A 21,368-nucleotide genomic window follows, 5' to 3' on the forward strand; every position below is an offset into this window, starting at 1 on the left:
GGAACATTCCTAGTGTCAGCCTCTGTAGATTCTCTGACTTGGCTTGCCCTGCTAGCCTCAATCAGTTAAGGCCCTTTTCGCCTCTGTCCCAGCAAGGTCGCAGGGAGGTGCTATGCCCAGGGAGGCCTTAACTTCGTCAGCCCAGGGGGTCTTAGGAGCATCTAGCCTCAAGGTCCCCCACGCTGCTCCTACCACTTTTGTATTATCCAAATATTTGGAGTGTGTTGGCATTTTACCTCATTCTGAGTTAACTGTCGCCCTCTGCCTGTTTCCCTTAATTCCTCACTCATCAGTTTAACAAAAAGGGATGATCTGGGCCCAGTAGGGGAAGTTTTGCATTTTTTTTTAACATGACCTTTATGTTTCTTTTCAGAGTCCCTCCCTGTCTTATTCAGAAGCAGTCCAGGATTTCACTCTGTACCTATTGTCCCTCTTCAGTTGTGTAACAAAGAACAAAGTGTCCCCTTTTTACAGTGTTTATTACTTCCACAACTTCCTGTGGGGTGAGCAGCTGTGGATGACACAAAGCAGTTAAATATAAATGCATCTCCTCATCCTCTTGTTTCCCATGGACTTCTGGGCACACTTGGGAAAGGCCTGGAATGTCTTCTAAAGGGAGCATCCCCATGTTTTGTTTTGGTCTGCCATAACATTGAGTGTAATATTTATTTGGTGTCATCTGAGTAAACGTCTTTTATTATTATTATTACTGCCTTGTGCCCTATTTATTTGAAAGTTAAAACCTGAGTTGAAGTAGGTGGGGTAGCTGCTTTGCAAATGAGTTGAAATGAATCTGCCTACAACTGGGAAAAAAAGACGTTTCCTTTGCCAAGCAGGACCTCCGCATGGGGTGGCTTTGGGCTCTGGAGCTCCAGGGGATTTGGGGTCTGTTAGGATCTTCCCTATGTGCCTTTCACCACGGTGTGTCTGCAGATTTTTACACAGTTGAATGCAGGTACTTGAGATCACTTACTAAGTGGCAGGCACTTTTCTTTGAAAGGCCCTCAATTTTCTTCACTGTCTACAAGGTGAATACTAAGATCAACCCCATCGTATAAGACAAGAGAGGTTAGGAAACTGGTTGGAGGTTGCACAGCTAGGAGGTGGGAGAGCTGGGTTCTCCTCCCACAATTAGACTTTCCTGTAGACTTTGTCTTCTGGACTACATGAGCTAGAATACTTGGACATCTAGTTTCTACAAAAATCCATGCATTTCCTTCTGAAGTAAACAATATAGACTCTCTCTTTCTCTTTCTCTTTTTCTTACACACACACACACAGACACACACTCACACAGACACACACTCACACACACCGAATGCCCTGCTGCTATAGCTTTTCCTAGCTCAGTTTTGTCCTGAATATTATTGAAACAGGCTATTCTCCATCAAAAGAGCTACAAAGTAGATGTGTGTTTTTCCTTCCATGGATGATGGTGTTTTAAAAAGAATTTTAGAAGAAGCATTAGGACTTCTCCTTTCTATTATTTTTTTTTTAATTGGCAGCTATACAAAATATAATTTAAATGACTGAACTGCCTGATCTAAAGGGACTATTTGGAGTGTTTAAGTCCAGTTCCTTGTTTTCCATTTTTTTTTATTAGATTTTATCAAGGGATGTAGACCGTGTGAAAAGAATCACCATGGCAATGTGGAGTACAATACAGTTCCTTAAAAGCTGCTTCCAATGGGAATCCACGTTGAGAAGTGCTGTTGCATTCGTGGTAAGCCTCGATTTTATGTTCAAATTATTTGCTTCTGAGTCCCAAATCCAAATGCAGATGAGTTTTATTTTACTGACACGAAGCAGAGTAATACACATTCAACATAGCTGAAGTTCACACCTGTAGGGAGACTTTAAAATATAAATGGGAGATGAACCATGAGAGATGATGGACTCTGCAAAACAAACTGAGGGTTCTAGAGGGGAGGGGGGGATGGGTTAGTCTGGTGATGGGTATTAAGGAGGGCACGTTCTGCGTGGAGCACTGGGTGTTATGCACAAACAACGAATCATGGAACACTACATCAAGAACTAATGATGTAATGTATGGTGATTAACATAACAATAAAATTAAAAAAACACTTCTATTTAACTGAAAAAAATATAAATGTTATCCATTCATCTTTCTTAAATATATTACAGTATAGATGAATATATAGATGTCTAAGACTGTACTTACATCAGATTTTCCCTTGGAAATTCCTTAAATTACCCAAATCTTACTCATATACTATCGCTCCGTAAGTTTAAGAGACCTGAGTTCTGTATTTTTGTAAATTTTTTTTTCACTCAAAAATGTGTCTTTATACACGGTGGTTATTATTATATTAACTCTGTCTGTATAGTCCCTCCTTTTTGTATATTTCTCTCCCTCTGTCCCAGTGAATGCCAGGACTTTTTGAGAAAATGATGGTTGAAAACTCACATGATGAAATTGCTCTAATTTATGCTTTAAGTAAATCTTCACAAACTTTGATATAAAAACATTGATTCATATCAAACCACTTGAGTCACATGACAAGGTGACCCAACACCACGTGAGAGTGACTAATGTACGTGAGATGCACTCTTCCTTCTCTCTGATAATGCTGGCCCATCCTTAGGAGCGAAATAAAATCACACAATCTCAGAAGAAGCCACAAGAGATCTCGAGTCACCTAAGGTAACCACTGAGGGTCCGGGAGTCGTAGGGACTTGAAAGTTGGTACCATGCCCTCACCTTATGGCTCTGGGCACCCTCCGCCATTTGTAAAAGGACTTGTTCCTAAAGAGATTGGTAGAAACCAAATCTCTCAACTGCTAATCTTGCCCCCCCCTTTTTTTTTTATCATGCTATTAATCTTTGTACTGGGCAAAGATCACAATAAGGCCTAATAGAATGTGTGAGTGGTTCTTAGTCATGATCTTTGGTAAATCATGAATCTTCTGCCTCTGTTTTTTTGTTTTTGTTTCTGTTTTTGTGTTTTAATTGTCAGTGCTCTCTCTTACCTCACAGGCACATCCTCATTAATTTTTTTTTTTTTAATCGGCCTAAGATGTCAGTGGGTTCACGGTCACTCCCATCCTTACTCCTTATTACACAAACAAGTCTGTCAGCTCCACAAGAGGCTTTTTCTCTGCCATGGAGAACATTCTGTTCAGTTTCATTAATTTTCGATTTTCATCGCTTCAAGATGTAGAGGGCCTATGATGGCTGTGACCTGGACTTTTAATATACTTTTTCTTTGGTCTGAAATTGCTAAAAACAATTGGCCTTAATAAGAACACTAGTAAGAATGCTAGTAATCCATATCTGTCTTGTCTTGGCATTTATTCATCTGCTTCCCTTTCTTACAACATTCTCCTCTGCTGGTGAGGGGGCCTCATGTGTTGGCTTCCTCTTCAGCCTCCCCACCTCCACTTCCCACCTGAATTCTCTTCAGAAACTTTCCACGGAATGTTCTCTTGTGATTCTGGGCAAAAGAGGAAAGTCAACACAATTGGTAGCTTTTTTCAGTCAGCACCCCAGCCAGCCCCTGTGAGGAGAAGAGGATTTCCTCTTTCTTGAGCTTAATTTCTGGCACCGTGATTTTTAGAAAAACAGAGCTCCATTGCACTGGCTTATGTAGGAGAATGACAGAAATGATTAATGGGCTGCCGGCCTGATCTGAAGAAAGATTAGAACAAATGAATAGAAATAGGTTGTCTACTAAAGGGGGCTTCTGAACGGGAAGGGAGCTTTGGCAGTGGGTCCTTGCAGGCGTCCATCCTGGGGGCACCATGCCAGGAAATGCCCTCCCAGGCTAGCGGACGCAGGCGGCCACTTCATCCTTTCAAATCACTGTGGCCCCCCAAATGGAAGATAAAGATGGTGCTCTCCTTGCTGGTTGTCCACAGTGTGATTTTTGCAAGGGTTTGTGAGCCTGGGGGAGTCTCCACTGCGTGGAGGACATTTCCTACTGGACATCACTGAAAAAAATGCAGTCAATTAGGAATGATACATGCATGAACCTTTTCTGTGAAGGTGCTAGAATGAGGAGTGCTCCCTTAAAGGCATTTAGTTTTCAGTTTTAATTTGAAATGCTGTGTTCAAATGTTTATCTCATGTTTACTTTGACCAGCCTTGGCAGATCTCAGAGATATAAGAGATAGAGAGAGGTGTTCTCCCCTCCCTAAGCCAATGAAGTGTCATCTTATTAGAGAGTGTTTTTGTGACTACTATCATCATGGTCATTCCAAAACTTTCTGTTCCTAAAGCAAAAGCATATAAAGAAAAGGTACTTTCAGGATAAAATAAAAATACATATATTAGTCTCCCTTATTATATTTTAAGATTATGGGTATCCAAGACTTCATTTTTGGGGAGAACATTTTGCTTTTATGCCTCTTGCCTACATACTTATGATGTTAGCCTCCTGTTGAATGTACGGATGGGTAATTTCACACTTTGGGGCCACCACTGGCTGTGGTACTATGTCCCTGACTCTGTGGGACCCCATTAAGGGTTGTCTTTCTGCAAACCATTGGATCCTCAGGTGACCTGGGCCAGAGAGAGGAAGGGCTCCTGTGATGCCGAAGGCCTGCTTCTTCTCTTCCTTGCTCCGCTGTGGAGAACGCCGCGTTTGTCACTCGTATGCCCTGATTCTTTCCTGGCATCTACCAAGGACAGGATGCTGTTACTGGTCCTTATTCATTGGTGTGACAATTTGTTCATGCTTCATTCACTTACCTTGGCGTTATAGGCAGAAGAGTTTTGTGGTGGTCTGAAGCAAGGTCTCAGGTCAAGGTTTTACTAAATAGTAGGACTGCATTTGAAGGCCTTTCTATATTCGAAAGTAGGATGAGTGGTAACTGAGGGTTCATTGCACAGGTGGGTAAAGAACCATTTTTGGTGGGCCAGTTCCCAGTGGGGCTTTGCCTTCCCCTCAGGGTCCAGGAAGTGACTCTAGCACTGCAAGCTAAGGGCAAAACTATAGGAATTTTTTTTCTTATGTTTTTTCAGATAACACAAAATAGCCGATTAACATCATGTCAGTGTCTCTGTTTTCAGAGGAGACAAAGCATGAACATTGTCGGATCGTGTTCGGTATATTCTGGCTGTTCAATTTAAGACTTTATGAAAGCAAAGCATATGTTTCTAAGGATTCCTATGGGTGTGTATATGAATATATCATAGCTTGTTGAAAGCAGGGTTCAAGACAAGTGGCCTATAAAGATAGAAGTCCACATGGTGTCTGGTCAGAAGTGGGTGGACAAACATGGGAGGATTTATCTTATTAGACTGTCCAGGCGTAAACCCTTCCACCCTGGGATTAATCCCCTCTCTACTTACCCGGGTGGCTGTATTCCTAACACTTGGAGAGGAAAGTTGTCTTTAATCCACCGACACATGCTATGTAAATGTTGCCCACAACATTGAATTCATTGTTGTAAGAAATTAAATTTGGATTTTTTTCGGAGTGGTCAAGCCCTTCCAAATCATGCGTCTACAGGCTCGATTTCTGTTTTGTTAGCATGACTATGGAAAATCTTGCTCATTTTGTATCTTAGGTCTTTCTCTTTCCTCCAGGTTTTCTAGATATTTTACTCTTCCATTTTCTGAGCTTGACTTGTTATAAATTAATATGTATATATTTTGTTTTTTCTGCTCAAAGAGTCCTATTCTCAACTTTTCCAAGGGAAAACAAATTAATAGGAGATGTCAGTTTATTGACAGAGGCAAAGGGTAACTAAAAATCATGCCTAGAAGAAGCACATCTGGGTATTTCCCTGTGAATGGATTTGTAATTACACATGGTGTTTCATAGACCTGCACATGGTCATTCTCAGACAAGACTTTCACCTCTAGGGGTCTTTAATAGCTCACGTTTCAGTGCTTAGTTTGTGTTGGGCGCTGTCCGAAGCATCTTGCAAATGTTACCTCATCCAATTCTCACCAATACCTGCTGATATAGGTACTGGTTATTACCTTCTTTGTACAGATGACAAAAATGAACCCATAGAGGTTAAATAGAGTGTCAGAACTCATATGCTTTTTTAAAAAATTTTTTTATTGTTATGTTAATCACCATATATTACATAATTTGTTTTGGTGTAGTGTTCCATGATTCATTGTTTGCTCATATGCTTTTAAGAAGCACAGCTGAGATATTAACCCAGACCATCAGGCTTTAGAGTCCATGTGTTTAACCATTGAGCTGTACTACCTCTCACTGATGTTCAGAATTGCAGTGATTGTGGTCCTGGTATTTAAATAGATGATAATGACTCTAGGGACAATGACATCAGTCATTTCAGATATGTATTTAGATGTAATGAATGGGAGTTAAGGCTTTTCCAAGATGCTTGCGGGGGGGGACCCTCATCATTTGGGTGGGAATAATTCTTAGTCGTGATCATTATATTCAGAAGAAATGGAATCAGAACTAAAGAAGCATAACGTGGAAATGTCTGGACCATTTCTGGGGAACAGCCCAGACCCTGGGAATCACATGCACATGACATCCTTGGAATCTAGCTTGGTGGTCTGGAAAATCTCAGTGGCTGGTTCCAGGCTGAGCCCCAAACTGGAGACTTGAGTTATTTTTACCCACTGTGCAAGGGACGCTCTTAGATGATGGAGAAGGGCTTTCAAAGGGAGCATGAATGCTGAAAACAAGTACATGAAAGAGTCATGGATGGAATCTACAGTTTTGCCAGATTCTTTATGAGAATTCCAGGTTGTTCAAAATAAGGGATAAGAGTAGAGACGAGCACATTTATCTATCTACATTAATGCATTCCTTCAAACAGCTATCAGAGAGATAGACCCATATTTCTACTGTGTGTGTGTGTGGGGGGGTACTCTATAGTCTCTCCCCATGTTTCCAGACAAATACATTATTTAATGATAGTTACAGTGAATTGAAATTGTTCTCAAAAGATAATTCTGCATTGTGATGTTTATATTGTGGAAACAGTCATCTATGGGGAATTTTTGTTTGTTTTATTTTTCTATTGGGTACATGTATTTTACAAACCCCAATACTGTCTATGAAAAGACCTAATGTTACATTGTGGCATAAGTGAATTATTTTTTTTCATATGACAAAAAAGCATTTACTTGACAGATGGCATCATCAGAAGATTATTTTAAATAACAGAGGAGACGCTGTAAAAAAGGATTGCATTTTTTTTTTTCAATTTTCCACGAGTTTTTCAGGCACACACCTATTGCTTCAAGGGAGGCAAGTCTGTGGGGCATTGATGGATTCCTTATTTTATTAAATTTTTACTTGGACGTTTGATGTTAAAAAGTAATCTAAATCTACCATATATCAGTGGGTATCTTCATAAAGCTATGATTTTAACATCTGTGACTTTTTTCCTCAATTTTTTGAGTGTCAGAAAATGAAGAATTTCTTCTTCAGAGTCGACAGGGCCTGCGATATGATACATAATTTAAAGCATCAATCAACCTCTCCTTCTCCAATAAGATTAAAAATACAGTTCCCCACTTTCTTAGTGAAATCCCGTATTTCGTATACATGGAATTGTTAGCTTTTAGAGATCCTGGAATGTTGAGAAATGTGAAATGATTTCACCTCGAACTTATAAACAACAGCAGCAGTAACAGAATGGGCCCTTCCAACCCACATGCCACGTGCGTACATAAACACAGAGAGAGAGAGAGAGAGACTAAGAGAGACTAAGAGGCAAAGGTATTTGGAAAATACAAAGTTTCTCCATGAAACATTGTGTGAAACTGTTAGCATTTCATATGCAATCTTGAGGATTGCCTCTGTCCATGATCCATTCTGTGGTCTAAAGAATGTTCAGGTTGAAAGTACTTTGCTACAAATGACTACTATAATGGGAATTTTGTTTTTAAATCAGACTATTAAAATAGTGCTGGTCCATGTCTTCTTGATGCTTTTGATATTTATGTGTTAACTGTGTCTAAAAGATTTACTTCTTTAAGTTCTATCATCAATTTATTCACAACTAGATGCACCTGCATTTGATTAAACATTTGGTGGCTGTTTCCATATCCACCAGAAGTCAGTTGTATGTGCAAAACAGACCTCACTGCCTGCTCAGTAGGTGTTTGCGCGGTTGGAGCTCAAGATTAACAGTATTTCTCTAAAGCTGAAAAAAAAATCCAGTTCCAATAACCATTTTGTCTGGAGGAGAAGATATTTTTTGACATTTTAAATGCATCCATATATACTTGTGTGTGAAATGTATAAATATATCGTGTAAAATGCTTGAAATATTTGACAATTTATTGTTTTATTTAACATTTATAAGATGATTTCCCAAATCTTCCTTTCACAGAGGACTACATAATATACCTTCAAAAATATTATAAAGGGTTTTTTCAGCATTTTTTTCATCAGAACAATCCACCATCACACATTGTGATTATAATTTTTACAACATAATTGCACCTTCTATTGACAACTTCTCAGGCATTAACTAATTATGCCATTTAATAAAATTACAGTAATTGCATTAAAAGATTATCTGTTGAAAATTTAAAGGACACTCTTAACTATTCTAGCATATTTTCATGTTTATATTTTTTAACTTTATAATTGAATTGCACTTTTAGACAGAATCATAGCTACGCTGACTGAAATCAGTTGGTATTTTGGAGCATCCCAATTTTGACTAGTAAGCATTAGATCTTCTTCTCCTTCTTCTTCTTCATCTTTTTTTTTTTTAATTCGTAGAAGAGCATACATTGCCATTCTTCACATGGCCCCATTAGATAATGAATGGTTAACTCTCACTTTTGTATGACAGGTGCCAGTTCTATATGGGAATGCTTTTGTCTCTATCTACTGCCTCCTCTATGGCTTTCCGGTGGGATACACTGACACACACACACACGTTTTCTGCCTTCTGTGAGTTTCCTGGTTGGGAGCCATTGTCTTTTTCAGATTCTCAGTGAATTCAGCCTAGTTCTCTCTACTGGCCAGAGATACCCTACTGTTAATTTGAACTTGGTCTTGAGTGTAGCGTCTTCAATCTTAGAGCAAGAAGAGATCTGGCGATCGTGTCACTCCTTGACCCAGCCAATGCCCTCTTCAAGCTTGCCCCTTCATTCCCTCCCTCGCTTTCCACAGCCATTGTTTGTCCAGTCTCAAGCACTGCTAGGTACTGAGGCACAAGCGTGAAACTGTTGTGCTCCGTCTGCACCAGCCCCTTATCCGCCTCCCCTCTCTCCGCACCTCCCTTCATTCCTCTCCCCCTTCCTCCTTCGCATCCATCTACCCCTCCTCCCAGCTTCTCCCCAGCCCCCCCCCATTTCCCTTGCTTCCTCCCCTCCTACCCCACTTCTCACCACTGCTCTCCTCTTACAGTTGAAACCAAAGTGGTGCCATTTAATGACTGACACACACCATAAGAAAATTTAAATTTATCCTTTGGAGATCAACTTAGATAATATGCAAGGGAATATTTTAAAAATGTGAAGTGGGCTACTAATGTGGGTAGGGATTATTACCTGATATCACTATTGGTAGGTATGGTGGTATTCTAACTCAGAGAGAGGCTTCCCTAGGGCAGGTGCACCCACATACATGTGCACAGTTGCTGCTTCATCACAGAACATGTTATGTGAGGATTTATGAAAGACCTGTTCCAGGATAGGGTAGAAATGCAAATCATTGTATTACATGTCGTATCATTAGTGTTCAAGAGTCAACTATTTCTAGGGCTGATTCATATGCATAGAACCACCAAATGCCAAAGCATGCAGTTCTGTCTTTAAAGCTCTAAGAATACTCTCCATATTCGACCTAATAAATTAATTCTTCACATCAAAAATGGAGGAATTTTATTTCTGTGACCTAATAATTTAGGTTAATGTGAAACAGTAAAGACTTATTCAGTGTATCATAGCCATATGTTGGAAGGATTTTTTTAGGACTGTGTGAGCTACACATGGCAAAGGCCCCATCTTATACCTCTGCGTATAGCCTTATGGCTTATGTTTGGGTACACAGCAGGCTTCTAATCAATGCTTCTTGGAAGAGTGCTAGAACCAATACAGACCATCTGCTATCAGATACTGCTTTCTTTTTATTCTAACTCCTCCTCTGACCGTGACAGCCTGTGGCCACATCAGAAGGTAAAATCCATAGACAGTCTAACAGTTTCATCATAATCTTGTCTAATGTGCATTTTTCTAGCTTTCCCTCGATGCCACCCGTCCAGGGGGTGGTGCTAATCTACAGCAAAAGGACTAAAAGGCAGCCAGCAGTTAGAGTACCAGGGGAAGAGGAAGGGAGCTGGCAAATCTCTAACCCAGATCAACAGCCCCTGAATGAGGGGGGTTTTATTTTTGATTCTCATAGAGATGAGTGCTTCCCCCCACCCCATCTGTTTCTGTATGTGACACCTGGATGCTCATTTTGTATGATGCAAAAGTGAAAAAATCTAGAACTAAAAGAGAAGGAGAGGGAGAAAAATCACCGGTGTGTGTGTGAAAACAGTTATAACCAGTTTCTTGCTTTGGTCCAGACCTGTTGAAGAGCCCTGCTCAGCACTTGTATTTCTGGCTAATTTGATACTTTTTTTTTTTTTTGTGGCCCAAGCTTTGTTATTTGTTTCTAAGCTGTCATTTTTATTAGTCTCTCTGGCTGATCTTTGGGGCTCCCCATCAGGTGGCGTGTGCTCTCCGTTGTCTGGCTGGGCTTGGCAAGCTGATGGCCCTTTTATTGCCATGTGCAGTGCGGGCATGCTTGCCTTAGCCTGTAGCCTGTAATTAGACCCACTACAGGCGACAGTTACAGGAGAGCCTGGTAATCATTCTAGCTGCCTGATCTGATGTTTATGGAGAGAAACCTTCTTTGTGGTCTGGTGAGGGTTTACTATGCTGTATTGTACTTTTTGCCATTTGATTTATGACTTAGGAAGGTGTGTTTTGCTACCTCTCCTCTTCTCTCCATGTTGTGTCATTGACTTTTTAAATAACAGCTAATTTGGCGGGGGGGGGGGGGGGGAAGGTTCAGTGGCCTGATATTCCAGTTCTCACTTTGATTAAAAAAGACTCAAAGACAATTAAAATCCGATTCAGTAGGTCCTCATCTAAAGCCATGTTTCTGTATAGTGTTTGCTGACTTTTAATCTCACTGGGATTTTCTTATAGCCTAAATCCATACATACCCAATATATATATAGCCCAATTCCATACATACCCAATATATATATAGCCCAAATCCATACGTAACCAATATATATATATAGCCCCAATCCATATATATATATAGGTCCTTTAAAATGACTTTTCTATTTCTGAGCAAGCTTTTTAAAATTTTTGTTTCAAGTCATTGCCAAATATGCTCATTTTGTCAAGGAAAAAAAGGCAGTTCTTAGCTCACTTGGTGTTGAAAATAAGACCCTCATGCCTACTGTTTTAAGTCTGGAAAAGCATGGAGCTATAGAATGTGAAATCCGAGGGTCCTTCACATTCAGTAAAGTGATTTTCCTAGGGCCTTGTGGCTTGTTAGAGGATGCTGCTCAGCCCCTATACACTTGTCTAGTATGTGATGTTTGTGGTCATGAACTTTGCAATTATGGTTTTAGTTCATGAGTATGAACTACGTCTACACGGTAGCCATGAATTTTGTTCTTAAAAATTAAAAAGAAAAAAACCATTTTCCCTAAAGTCTTATGTTTGAACATTATTGTATGTGTCTGCAGACCTGCTACTCAGAAGGGTATTGTGGCCCGGAGGAGCAAAAGTCTGTATAGTTACTCCATATGCATCTTACAGGTGATGGATCCTTCTTTTTTTTTTTTTAAGCTTTATTTATCCACTTTAGAGAGAGAGTGTGTGTGTATGTTGGGGGGGGGGGCGGTATAGGGAGAGAGAATCCCAAGCTGACTCACCCCACCAGCGCAGGGCCCGATAAGGGGCGGCTGGGCGGATTCCAAGACCCTGAGATCATGACCTGAGCCAATATCAAGAGTTGGTCTCTTAACCGACTGAGCCAGCCAGGCAGGCGCCCCAGCTGATGGATCTTTCTAATCCAGACTTTATGGTGACAGTGATGAAGACATGAATATGATGATGATGGTGATGATGATCTGTGCTTTTGTGTTTAAGCTTTGACCTCTGCTCTTAAAACCTGTTCTTTATTGGGTACAGTAACACTTAGTAAGATACTATCTAACACTTGTCTTTTGTTTATTTATTTTTTAAAGATTTTATTTATTTATTCATGAGAGACAGAGGAGAGAGAGAGAGGGAGAGAGAGAGAGAGAAGCAGAGGGAGAAGCAGGCTCCCAAGAAGCAGGGAGCCCGATGCGGGACTCGATCCCAGGACCCTGGGATCATGACCTGAGCCGAAGGCAGACGCTTAACCATCTGAGCCACCCAGGCGCCCTTGTCTTTTGTTTAAAGAATAACAAAACCCTAAGTACAAATTTGCTCCTACTTTTCTTCTCTGGTATATTTCTTCTCGGCTATAAGCCAGGTATATGCAATTATAAACTTTTTTGTAAACTGTTCTGTAGCAAAAACTGCTCTCCTTGGAAATCATTGAAGTCCTCACCACTTTGGTGAGGAAATTACTATAGGCTAACTTTCCATCAGAATTTTACTTTGCAAAATTAGAAATGCCACGTGTGCTTTGCTGTTAAAAAATTGGCTGCCTGTGGCCACAGTCCCCTACACCTCTTTCAGTAAATCTAATTTTGCATTTCGTTGGTGATCTTTACATGTTTAATAATGTATACATTTTCAATAGATAAATAATTGATATCCTAGAAATTTAGTGCACACACAGACACACAATAAGAGAGAGAGAGAGGAGGAAGACGAGAAGGAAAAGAGGAAAAGAAAGAATGGCAAATAGACTGACCATTGCTTGAGTTTACTTAAAGATAGTCCTGCAGGTGGCGATAGAAACTCATAAATGATAAAAGTCCAAGGTAAATTTCTGTGGATTGCTTCTTGGGGATTTTAATTTCAGCAATTTATTTTTAATTTAATACCGTCATCTACAAGCAGAAATCATTATATTAGTTTAAAAAAAACCTCAAGTTTTGGTGTTGTCTAATCTCTTTTTATGGCAATTTACTCAGATATTCTATGGCATGTTCATCTTTATGCACAAGGGATGAGATCTGGATTATTGTGAAGTTGGTACAAATTTCATAGGACAACCATTTTAAGCCTTTTTTTCCTTTTATTTTTAATTTTCTTAATTAAAATTGTATGCCTATGCCATTGGTCAGGGTTATAAAATCTTTTGCTATTGTACTAAATTACTTAGGCATAGTGCTGTGTGTGTGTGTGTGTGTGTGTGTGTGTATGTGCATGTGTATGTGTGTGTCTACACAGATACACCTTCTCATTAGAGTATTAAATATAGTTGGTTCAGAAGGGCATTTCCTTCCTTAGCTAATTGTTCATGGTTAGTTTTAATCTGAGTGGGATCACGAATTCCTTGAAAGCGGTTTTACCAGGGATTAAAAACATAACATAAGCAATTTCTTTTAAAACATTAGAAGATGCACAGTAGATATGGTAACATTTTTTCCAGTTACTTTCATTATTTCATTTCAGATTTTAGGCACTGTTGAAGCAAAGTTAAAACATTCAGTAGATCTTTCTTTATTGCTAGTTAAGGTTCAAAAGTTCTTACGTTGCTTTTTGTGGGTATATATTTTCATCTGCCATTTTTTTTCTTAAGTTTGGGTTTGAAAATGCTAACTCTAAAGTGATTTGCTGAAACATAAAGCTAATATGCAGCTCTTGTCTTTTCTTGTAGTCTTGTTTGAAAAACCTTGGCAGTACACATTTTCAAGGGGGAACTGCCTTGATTCTAAGAAAATGTAATTATTTTGCTTTAAATGCTGTAGGCTTAGATGCTGAATGTCGTCAATAAACAGCTGTGATAGTCTTGAGCAAATTATGTGAATTTCGGCCTTTGTCTCTCTCTTGAACATTTCACCAAGTCTTGTGATAAAGTTCAAAACCAATAAGGTCTTGTACACTATAAGTTTGGATAGAAAATTTCTTATAATGGGAGAGGGAGGAAAAGAAAAAGGAACAGAAAAGAATCCTACCCTTCTTATATTCTATTTCAATTGCTATTCCAATTACTCATGAGGGAGAAAAGTGGAAAGTAAGTCAGACTCTCAGAAAACCTATTTTGCTGTCTTCGTATAAAGAATATTCAGTTCTCTGTTAGCAGCTGACCAAAATCTAATCCATTAAAAAATATATCGTGGTAAGCAGTTCTTGAAAATGTTTATAATAAATGGTAAAAGCCAAGCTTCCACTGTGAGATTAGCAGTTGGAACAGGATGTGATTTGTTGGATGTCATCAGGAAATAGGTTATTGCCTGACCAGTGTGCCTTGCCACATGACCTGCAGGACAGATGAAGCTTTAAAAGCTTGGAGTGCACGGAGTTTATATGATCCCCCCCCCCCACTTTGCTTTCTTTTGCATATTACAGTACTGTTTATCACACCTGGCATTTTTCTCAGTAAGTCGATTATGAAGTTCATTTTATAGATGGGAAACATCAAATGTTTTGGAGGTTGTCCCCCTCTCTGCAGCCCATGCTCACCTGAGGACCCATCCATATTAATGCAACTGCTGTAGTCTCCCCTTCTCTGAAGTTTTGATTCCCATGGTTTTAGTTACCCGGTGTCAACCTTGGTCTAGGATCAGATGATCCTCTGTCTGACGTATGTCAGAAGGTCACTCGTAGCCTAGCACTCTGGCCCAGTGCCTACATCATTCACCTCACCACATAGGTATTTTAACATCTCTCATCATCACAAGAAGAAGGATGAGTATGTACAAAAGATACTTTGAGAGAGGCCACATTCACATAACTTCTGTTATAGCATGTTATGATTGTTCTGTCTCGTTACTTGTTATTAAATCTCTGTTGTTAATCTCTTACTGTGCCTATTTTACAAATTAAATTTTATCATGGGTGTGTATGCATGGGAAAAACATAGCATCTACAGGGCTCGGTACTCTGTGGGTTCAGGCAGCCACTGGGGGTCTTGGAAGGTATCCCTCACAGATAACGGGGGAACTACTGTAATTCACTTTTACAGAACAGACTCTGTAGCTTTAAAAAATAATAAGAGAATTGTGAGAGACTATTTTCCAGAAGTCTAGACTCCCCTCCCCCTTCCCCCATCTTAAAGATACAGGAAATACGTAGAGGATTAAGGTGATTTTTCCTGCTTTTGCTTGATTGCAGTCCGGTCTCAGACCTAGTGGACAGTAGTGCTCATGAATAATGCCTTCTATGGGGATGATACCTATAGTAACACATGGAGTGACTAAGAGATCAAATATGCTGGCTAAAAAGCCTTAGGGAAGCATTATGTGTCTGAGGTCTGATCTATTGTCTGGGAGGTCGGAGAGTGTTAATGCACTCCACAAAGATTACACTCCCCCTCTAATTGCTCCGACACTTCCTTAAAGGATTTAAACAGTCAGGAAAGGTGATGCTCCTTGTCAGTTTTTGTCTTCTGCCTGCAGTTGAAGTTTATCTGTCTTTCCACTGAGACCACTAGATCAAGTAACCTAGCCATTGTCAAAGGCATAAACTCTGAATTAAGAGTGAAAGCAATGAGAGATGTTATTTACAGCTCCATTATTACTTGCTCTTTAAATGCTTTGCATTCCATTTCTGGTGTTTACATTGTGAAAATGACAGCATATCTGTGTTCAAAACGGGGGCTGAAAAGAATCTAAATCTTCACGTTGATTTTTGATCAGGTTTGTTTCCATATCTTTTCTCAATGCCATAAGGCCCAGTGTGGCATCTTGCATTTGGGTTATTTCAGTTAAAGACTTGGAGGATAGTGAACTTTAGCATTTCCTCTGCGGCCCCCAGCCCCCAACACACACACACACACACACACACACACACACACACACACACACACCCCATTCTGAAATGTTTATCCTGAATTAGGCATTTACAAGATTGACCCACCCGAAGGACTGGTGACTTTGTCCAGACCATCACTGTAAATTTCAAACGTTGTGCAAACACATTTTTAAAAAGCTCTCTTCTGCGTTAGAGAATGCTTCCTCCATCCTGTGTGTCCAGGAGCTGACATGGTAAATTTTATCAGACTCTATGTCTCTTATGTTGCTTTGATTATAACTCTGTATTTTTCAAAATGACACTGAAAAGCTTAGAGCAAGGTTTTGCCAGTTCTTCCATGACAGTAGTTTAGAAAATATTGGGGATCTGTATGTTTGAGCAAGCATATTGAATCCTTAAATTCATGGTGTGCATTGCTGTAGGAGTGGGGAAGGCATGCTTGCATTTTGCCCTGAGCATTTTCTACCCGCTATGCACAGTTGCATCACTGAGAGGTAAGAATTCCTCTTAGATCAGTTCAAATCACTAATATATGTGGCTTAGAGCCTACAATATAATATTTATGTAGCTTCCGAAAGAGACGTGGGAGGATTCCCTGTAATTCAAGATGGTAGTCTGAATGATGGGTGTAGAGGGATTTTTTTTTTTTTTTTAAGAAAGCCTTGTTTGTCCCATGGGATTTTCACACTTTTCAGCTGACGGCACTGTATTTTACTCATACTGTATAAAGCTGTCAGTGTATTCGTTATATGTGTCTCCTGAAGACTCTGAGCAGATGACAAGAACAATTGCTAGCAGGGAAAAAAGACATTTGAATCAGCATCTTCAGAGCAGAATTTCTCTAGTGTCTCCTGTTCCTGCTCCTACGTGGACTGTCCCTTGCACTTTTTCTTATTGCATGCTCTCTCACACTGTTGGTAGATTACACTGAATGTTTCATCTGTATATAAAAATTAAAAATTCAAACAAAAATCTGGCCCACATGAAGAACAGGCCCTTTGGGCATATGGTTCATTATGCATATTCGTTTAATTACTAAAACACTTGGGATGGCTTTCCTGCCCTTACTTTCAACTTGCAAAGTTGGATCTCTTCTGTTGCACAGAAAATGTAGCACAGAATTCTGTAGGAGAAAAAGAGAAAAGGAAAAAAAATAGAGCCTTTGAAGAAATTACTGGAATTCACCAAAAGGAAGTATGATTCTCAGGATGAAGCCAAAGGAAATAAAGATTTCTCTCTCTCTCTCTCTCTGGTCTCTTTCTTCCTCCCATTTCTACCATTGCTCCTGAAGGCTGGTTTTACTATGGTTAGTTTATATGAATGCAAGCAGTGCAGGAACGCGAGACTAAGGATTCAGGTTTCAAGTACATTCCCTCTGAGGGAGTCAAGTCTCTCAATGAAGCTGGCTAAGTTTTATTGGTTAGAAGGGAACTACTCTGAAAGTGTGACTTTAATTGATTTTTCAGGGCAAACAGGTGGTGATGGTTTAGACATGCACTAGCCTCAGTACCACTCCTAATTTGGGTTTGCACATATAATAGCTTTATTAAAATATACAATCTCCTGGCTTTGCTTTTACCTGAACATCTGCCTCTTCGTTTTTAAAGGGCCTTTTAAAATATTTTAATTATGTGCTTAAGTGGATCATATCCTAGAAAGCCTTGAGGAAGACTTTATATTCTATTCATGTCATCAAACTTACTATTTTTGGTTTGAAATGAAAGACGTTAAAATTCAAGTGGCATCTTTAAATAAGATCATTGTTGTTTTAGGAATTTTTGTTGTGATGGTGGTTGTTTTGGGCACATTTATCTACATGATGCAACAGATTTTGAACATAACAGGCCAAAAACTGAATTTGTCAGTGCTGGGTTTTGGTTTGAACTTTTATTTTGGTGAGAAGATTGAGTGAGTGACTGTGTGAGTGGATAGGGGAGAGAGAGAGAGAGAGTGTGTGTGTGTGTGTGTGTGTGTGTGTGTGTACATACTTAAAGACCCTGTTTTGGGTTCCTTCCTGGGTTATAGTGATATCTCAGAGTTATAGGAAAGCTTCTCAGATTCCTCGTGATCAAAACAAATTCAGGACTCCTAAAAGCATGTTTCAGGGAGAGGAGGATGCAAACATGGCTTCATGTTTGTGTTTGGTGTTACGTATGTGTGGCTCTGATGTAAACTGTCTTCCTTTTGATGGAGGAATAGGTAGTCTATCAGAGTAATGGGAGACCATCTAAGACATTCTCAATCAGATTCATAAAGGGATTGTGCTTTGCTATAAATAGTCTCACTCCCTGATCACTATTGGAGGGTTCCTGAATTAAAGCACCTTAGTCTGTTTTAAGCACACTGAGTATGTGCAGGCTTAATGTGAACGGATTGCAAAGCTCCTCCTTCTAGTGCCAGAAATAAAGCTACAAGCAGAGTAACTTAATACAGTGAACTGCTTTACTTGATCACTGCACTAATGCTAATTAGATACACTTGCTTTATTACCCAGAGCGATTTTTTTCTGTATTCATTCTGATCTAATCTTTCTATGAACATGAAGGAGTCAGTCATAAGTGTGAAGTTTAAGCTTTTAGTCACAACTGTAGCCTGATGTTTATGGGACCAAGGTCAGAGAACACTTTTTGAGAATGCTTTGTCCACTGAGTACAATTAGAGCCCCATCGGACTTCTACCACGGACGGTGCCCACCGTGCCAACAGTTACAAGTCTGAAATAATATTTATAGGTACATGTAATGGGATTTTTCCTTGACTCCTTCAAGATACCCAGCTTTATGGGGAGTAAATAAAAGTGTGAGGATTTGTCCTCCCTTCCTTTAATCAGAGCAGAGAATTTGCTGATGGCTTTGAAAAATATATTTACCAAAATCAGACTTTGAACTGCTCCATTACCAGTTTCTGCAAAAAAGAGTAATGAGGAATTTATTGTTTGGTTGTAGACCTGAAATTATGATCATTCCAGGAGGAAAAAGCTGATAGTTGCAGCCCATTAGTTGCTTTCTTTCATTTAGTTCAGTGCTTTTCTACTTTGTAAACTAGTTGTTCTGCCTTTATGAGTGGTGTGGGGACTTTTATTGGACCATAGGCGATCATTTGACCATTTTCCATTTATATAATGTCATCAAGAAATGTAAAGTATAAAGTGGCCAGTAGCATGATGCAAACATGAAAGTGATGGGATTTTAATAAATGCTTTGTGTTTCAAGGAGGAAACGGATTATGTATTTAGTATTTGGTATGTATGAATACAGGTTAGAAGCATTATTTTCTTGTTTGTTCATTTTTTTGTTTTTTGAAGATTTTATTTATTTTTGACAGAGAGAGAGAGAGCACAAGCAGGGGGAACAGCAGAGAGAGAGGGAGAAACAGACTCCCTGCTGAGCAGGGAGCCCGATGCGGGGCTCGATCCCAGGACCCTGAGGTCATGACCTGAGCCGAAGGCAGACGCTTAACGACTGAGCCACCCAGGCACCCCTAGAAGCATTATTTTCTGTTGCTAAAAAGTCCCATAAGGGGCACCTGGGTGGCTCAGTCAGTTGAGCCTCCAGCTCTTGATTGTGGCTCAGGTTGTGATCTCAGTGTCGTTGGATCGAGCTCTGTGTCTGGCTCCACGCTCAGGGTGGAGTCTGCTGGAGATTCTTTCTCTGTCTCTCTCTCTCCCTCTCCCTCTGCCCCTCCCCCAGCACTTGTTTTCTCTCTCTCTCTCTCTCTTTCAAATCAATAAATAAATCTGTAAACAAAATTCCCATAATACATTCAAAAGAGGAAAATAAAAGTCAACAAAAATTCCATGTCTAGAAGAATACAGTCTAAAAGTCTCCAATTTATAGTTAATTTTAAGATTATATGGATTTATATATGGACTTCTAAAACCAGAGTGGAATTAGCTACATAGATCCATGGAAATGTCCATATGTTCTTTTATATAGAATAGTATTACTGTGAAATTGGAAGTTTGAAAATTATACACATTGTTTATTCCAGCAGTCATGGGAGTTAATGAAAGTAGGAAACATGTAATTCAGTTGTCCTTCTGCAAAAGTACTGAGAGGAAATTACCAGTGAGGGTCATTCCCACATAAAACTAGAACTAGTTAGTGGAGTTTTGTCTTTAAGAGATAAGGCAAGATGCCCAGTTTGACATTTTCCCCCCAGTGAACTGACCAGACCATTTTATGTCATGTAGAAATCGTCAAAGACAATGCCAGATGAACACTAGAAATGGCATATTTCAATGCTCAAGGAAATATATGGTTAATGAGTCTTGATTCAGATGAGTGTATATATAAACTTACATATATATATGTGGCAACCAGAACATGACATAGAGGTACGGGTTGAGACACGAAGTTTTCGTTGGAGGACAGGGAAGAAAAGCAAGGGTCAGGGTGGGGAAGGGCATTTCAGTTCTGGACCCGATCTGAGCTGACTTTTGCCCAAGCCTCTCTTCCATGATGGGTTTCTTTATTCCCCTTACCTCTTTCTAGGTGGAGATTAGATCAGGAGGAACAAAGCCCTTCCTAGACCCCGGTTCCTTCCAAAGGTGTAGAATTTGCTCTCTAGTCAGTCTAGACAGCCCTTTCCAATTTCCCTAGGTATGTTCCCCCTTTCACATTATACTACTTTATTAGTTTTCTGTTGCTAGTATGACAAATTACCATGTATGTTAGGTGGCTTTAGATAGCACAGATTTATTATCGTAGAGTTCTGGAGGACAGGAGTCTACCACAGGGCTCACTGGCCTAAAATCAGGATGCTGGATGGGCTACGTTCCATTCTGGTGGCTCTAGGGGAGCATCTAATTCCTTTCCTTTTCCAGCTTACAGAGGCTGCTCATGTTCACTGGCTCATGATCTTTTCCTCCAGCTTCACATCCAGCAAGCACACATTGTTGAGTCCTCGCATGGCATCTCTTTGGCCTTGCTTTGCCCTCACATCTTTTCCTGACTTTTTTCTTCTGCCTCCACCTTCCACTAAGGACTGACCCTTGTGATTACATAGGACTCAACCAGGTAATCCATGATGTGGATAACCATAACCATATGTTAAGGTTAGATGGTTAGCAACCTGACCTCTATCTGTAACCTTAGTTTCCCTTTGCACTGAAACATACTCACACGTTCTGGGACTAGGACATGGACATCTTTTGGGGTACCATTATTCTGCCTACCACAACTAGGCCCTTCATTGCAGTCCTTCATTCATGTTGCTTATCTGATGGATGAGGATTTATGAAGCAAGTATTGGCTTCTTGCATAGGAAGTAATTTAGTGAGGCATACATTTGGGAGGAAGGAAGAGGTTATGGACTGTGGACATTTCCATCAGAGAGTGGCTGGGAGAACTGCAGTTTCAAATATACAAAAGTCACATGTTATCAGCAACTTGAAAGATTTCTGATACTTGGTTAGCTCAGTTGGCTTCCCCCACCGCTGCTGGTATATGGTGGAGGGCTTTACATCTATGAGGAGGCTGTGTACCTCTCCACATAGTAGATTTTGGATATAAAAACCCCAACAA

The 21,368-nt window shown here is 39.9% G+C and overlaps 1 protein-coding gene across 9 annotated transcripts in view; it reads left to right on the forward strand.

The window, feature by feature from the left end:
- The window catches only part of MCTP2 (multiple C2 and transmembrane domain containing 2), a 229,713-nt gene that overhangs the window by 148,276 nt on the left and 60,069 nt on the right, over positions 1–21,368 (forward strand). For 8 of the 9 annotated variants that reach the window (XM_025893062.2, XM_073882473.1, XM_073882472.1 and 5 more), the window contains one exon: positions 1,604–1,723. In XM_025893062.2, coding sequence (XP_025748847.1) covers positions 1,604–1,723 — 120 coding nt within the window. Of the gene's footprint in view, positions 1–373; positions 696–1,603; positions 1,724–21,368 lie in introns of those variants that run through there. The other variant, XM_073882474.1, reaches the window with a different exon arrangement.

Source organism: Callorhinus ursinus, unplaced genomic scaffold (genome assembly GCF_003265705.2).
Source record: "Callorhinus ursinus isolate GAN/ISIS: 27379988/994484 unplaced genomic scaffold, GSC_fseal_2.0 scaffold47, whole genome shotgun sequence".
NCBI classification, from domain to species: domain Eukaryota; kingdom Metazoa; phylum Chordata; class Mammalia; order Carnivora; family Otariidae; genus Callorhinus; species Callorhinus ursinus.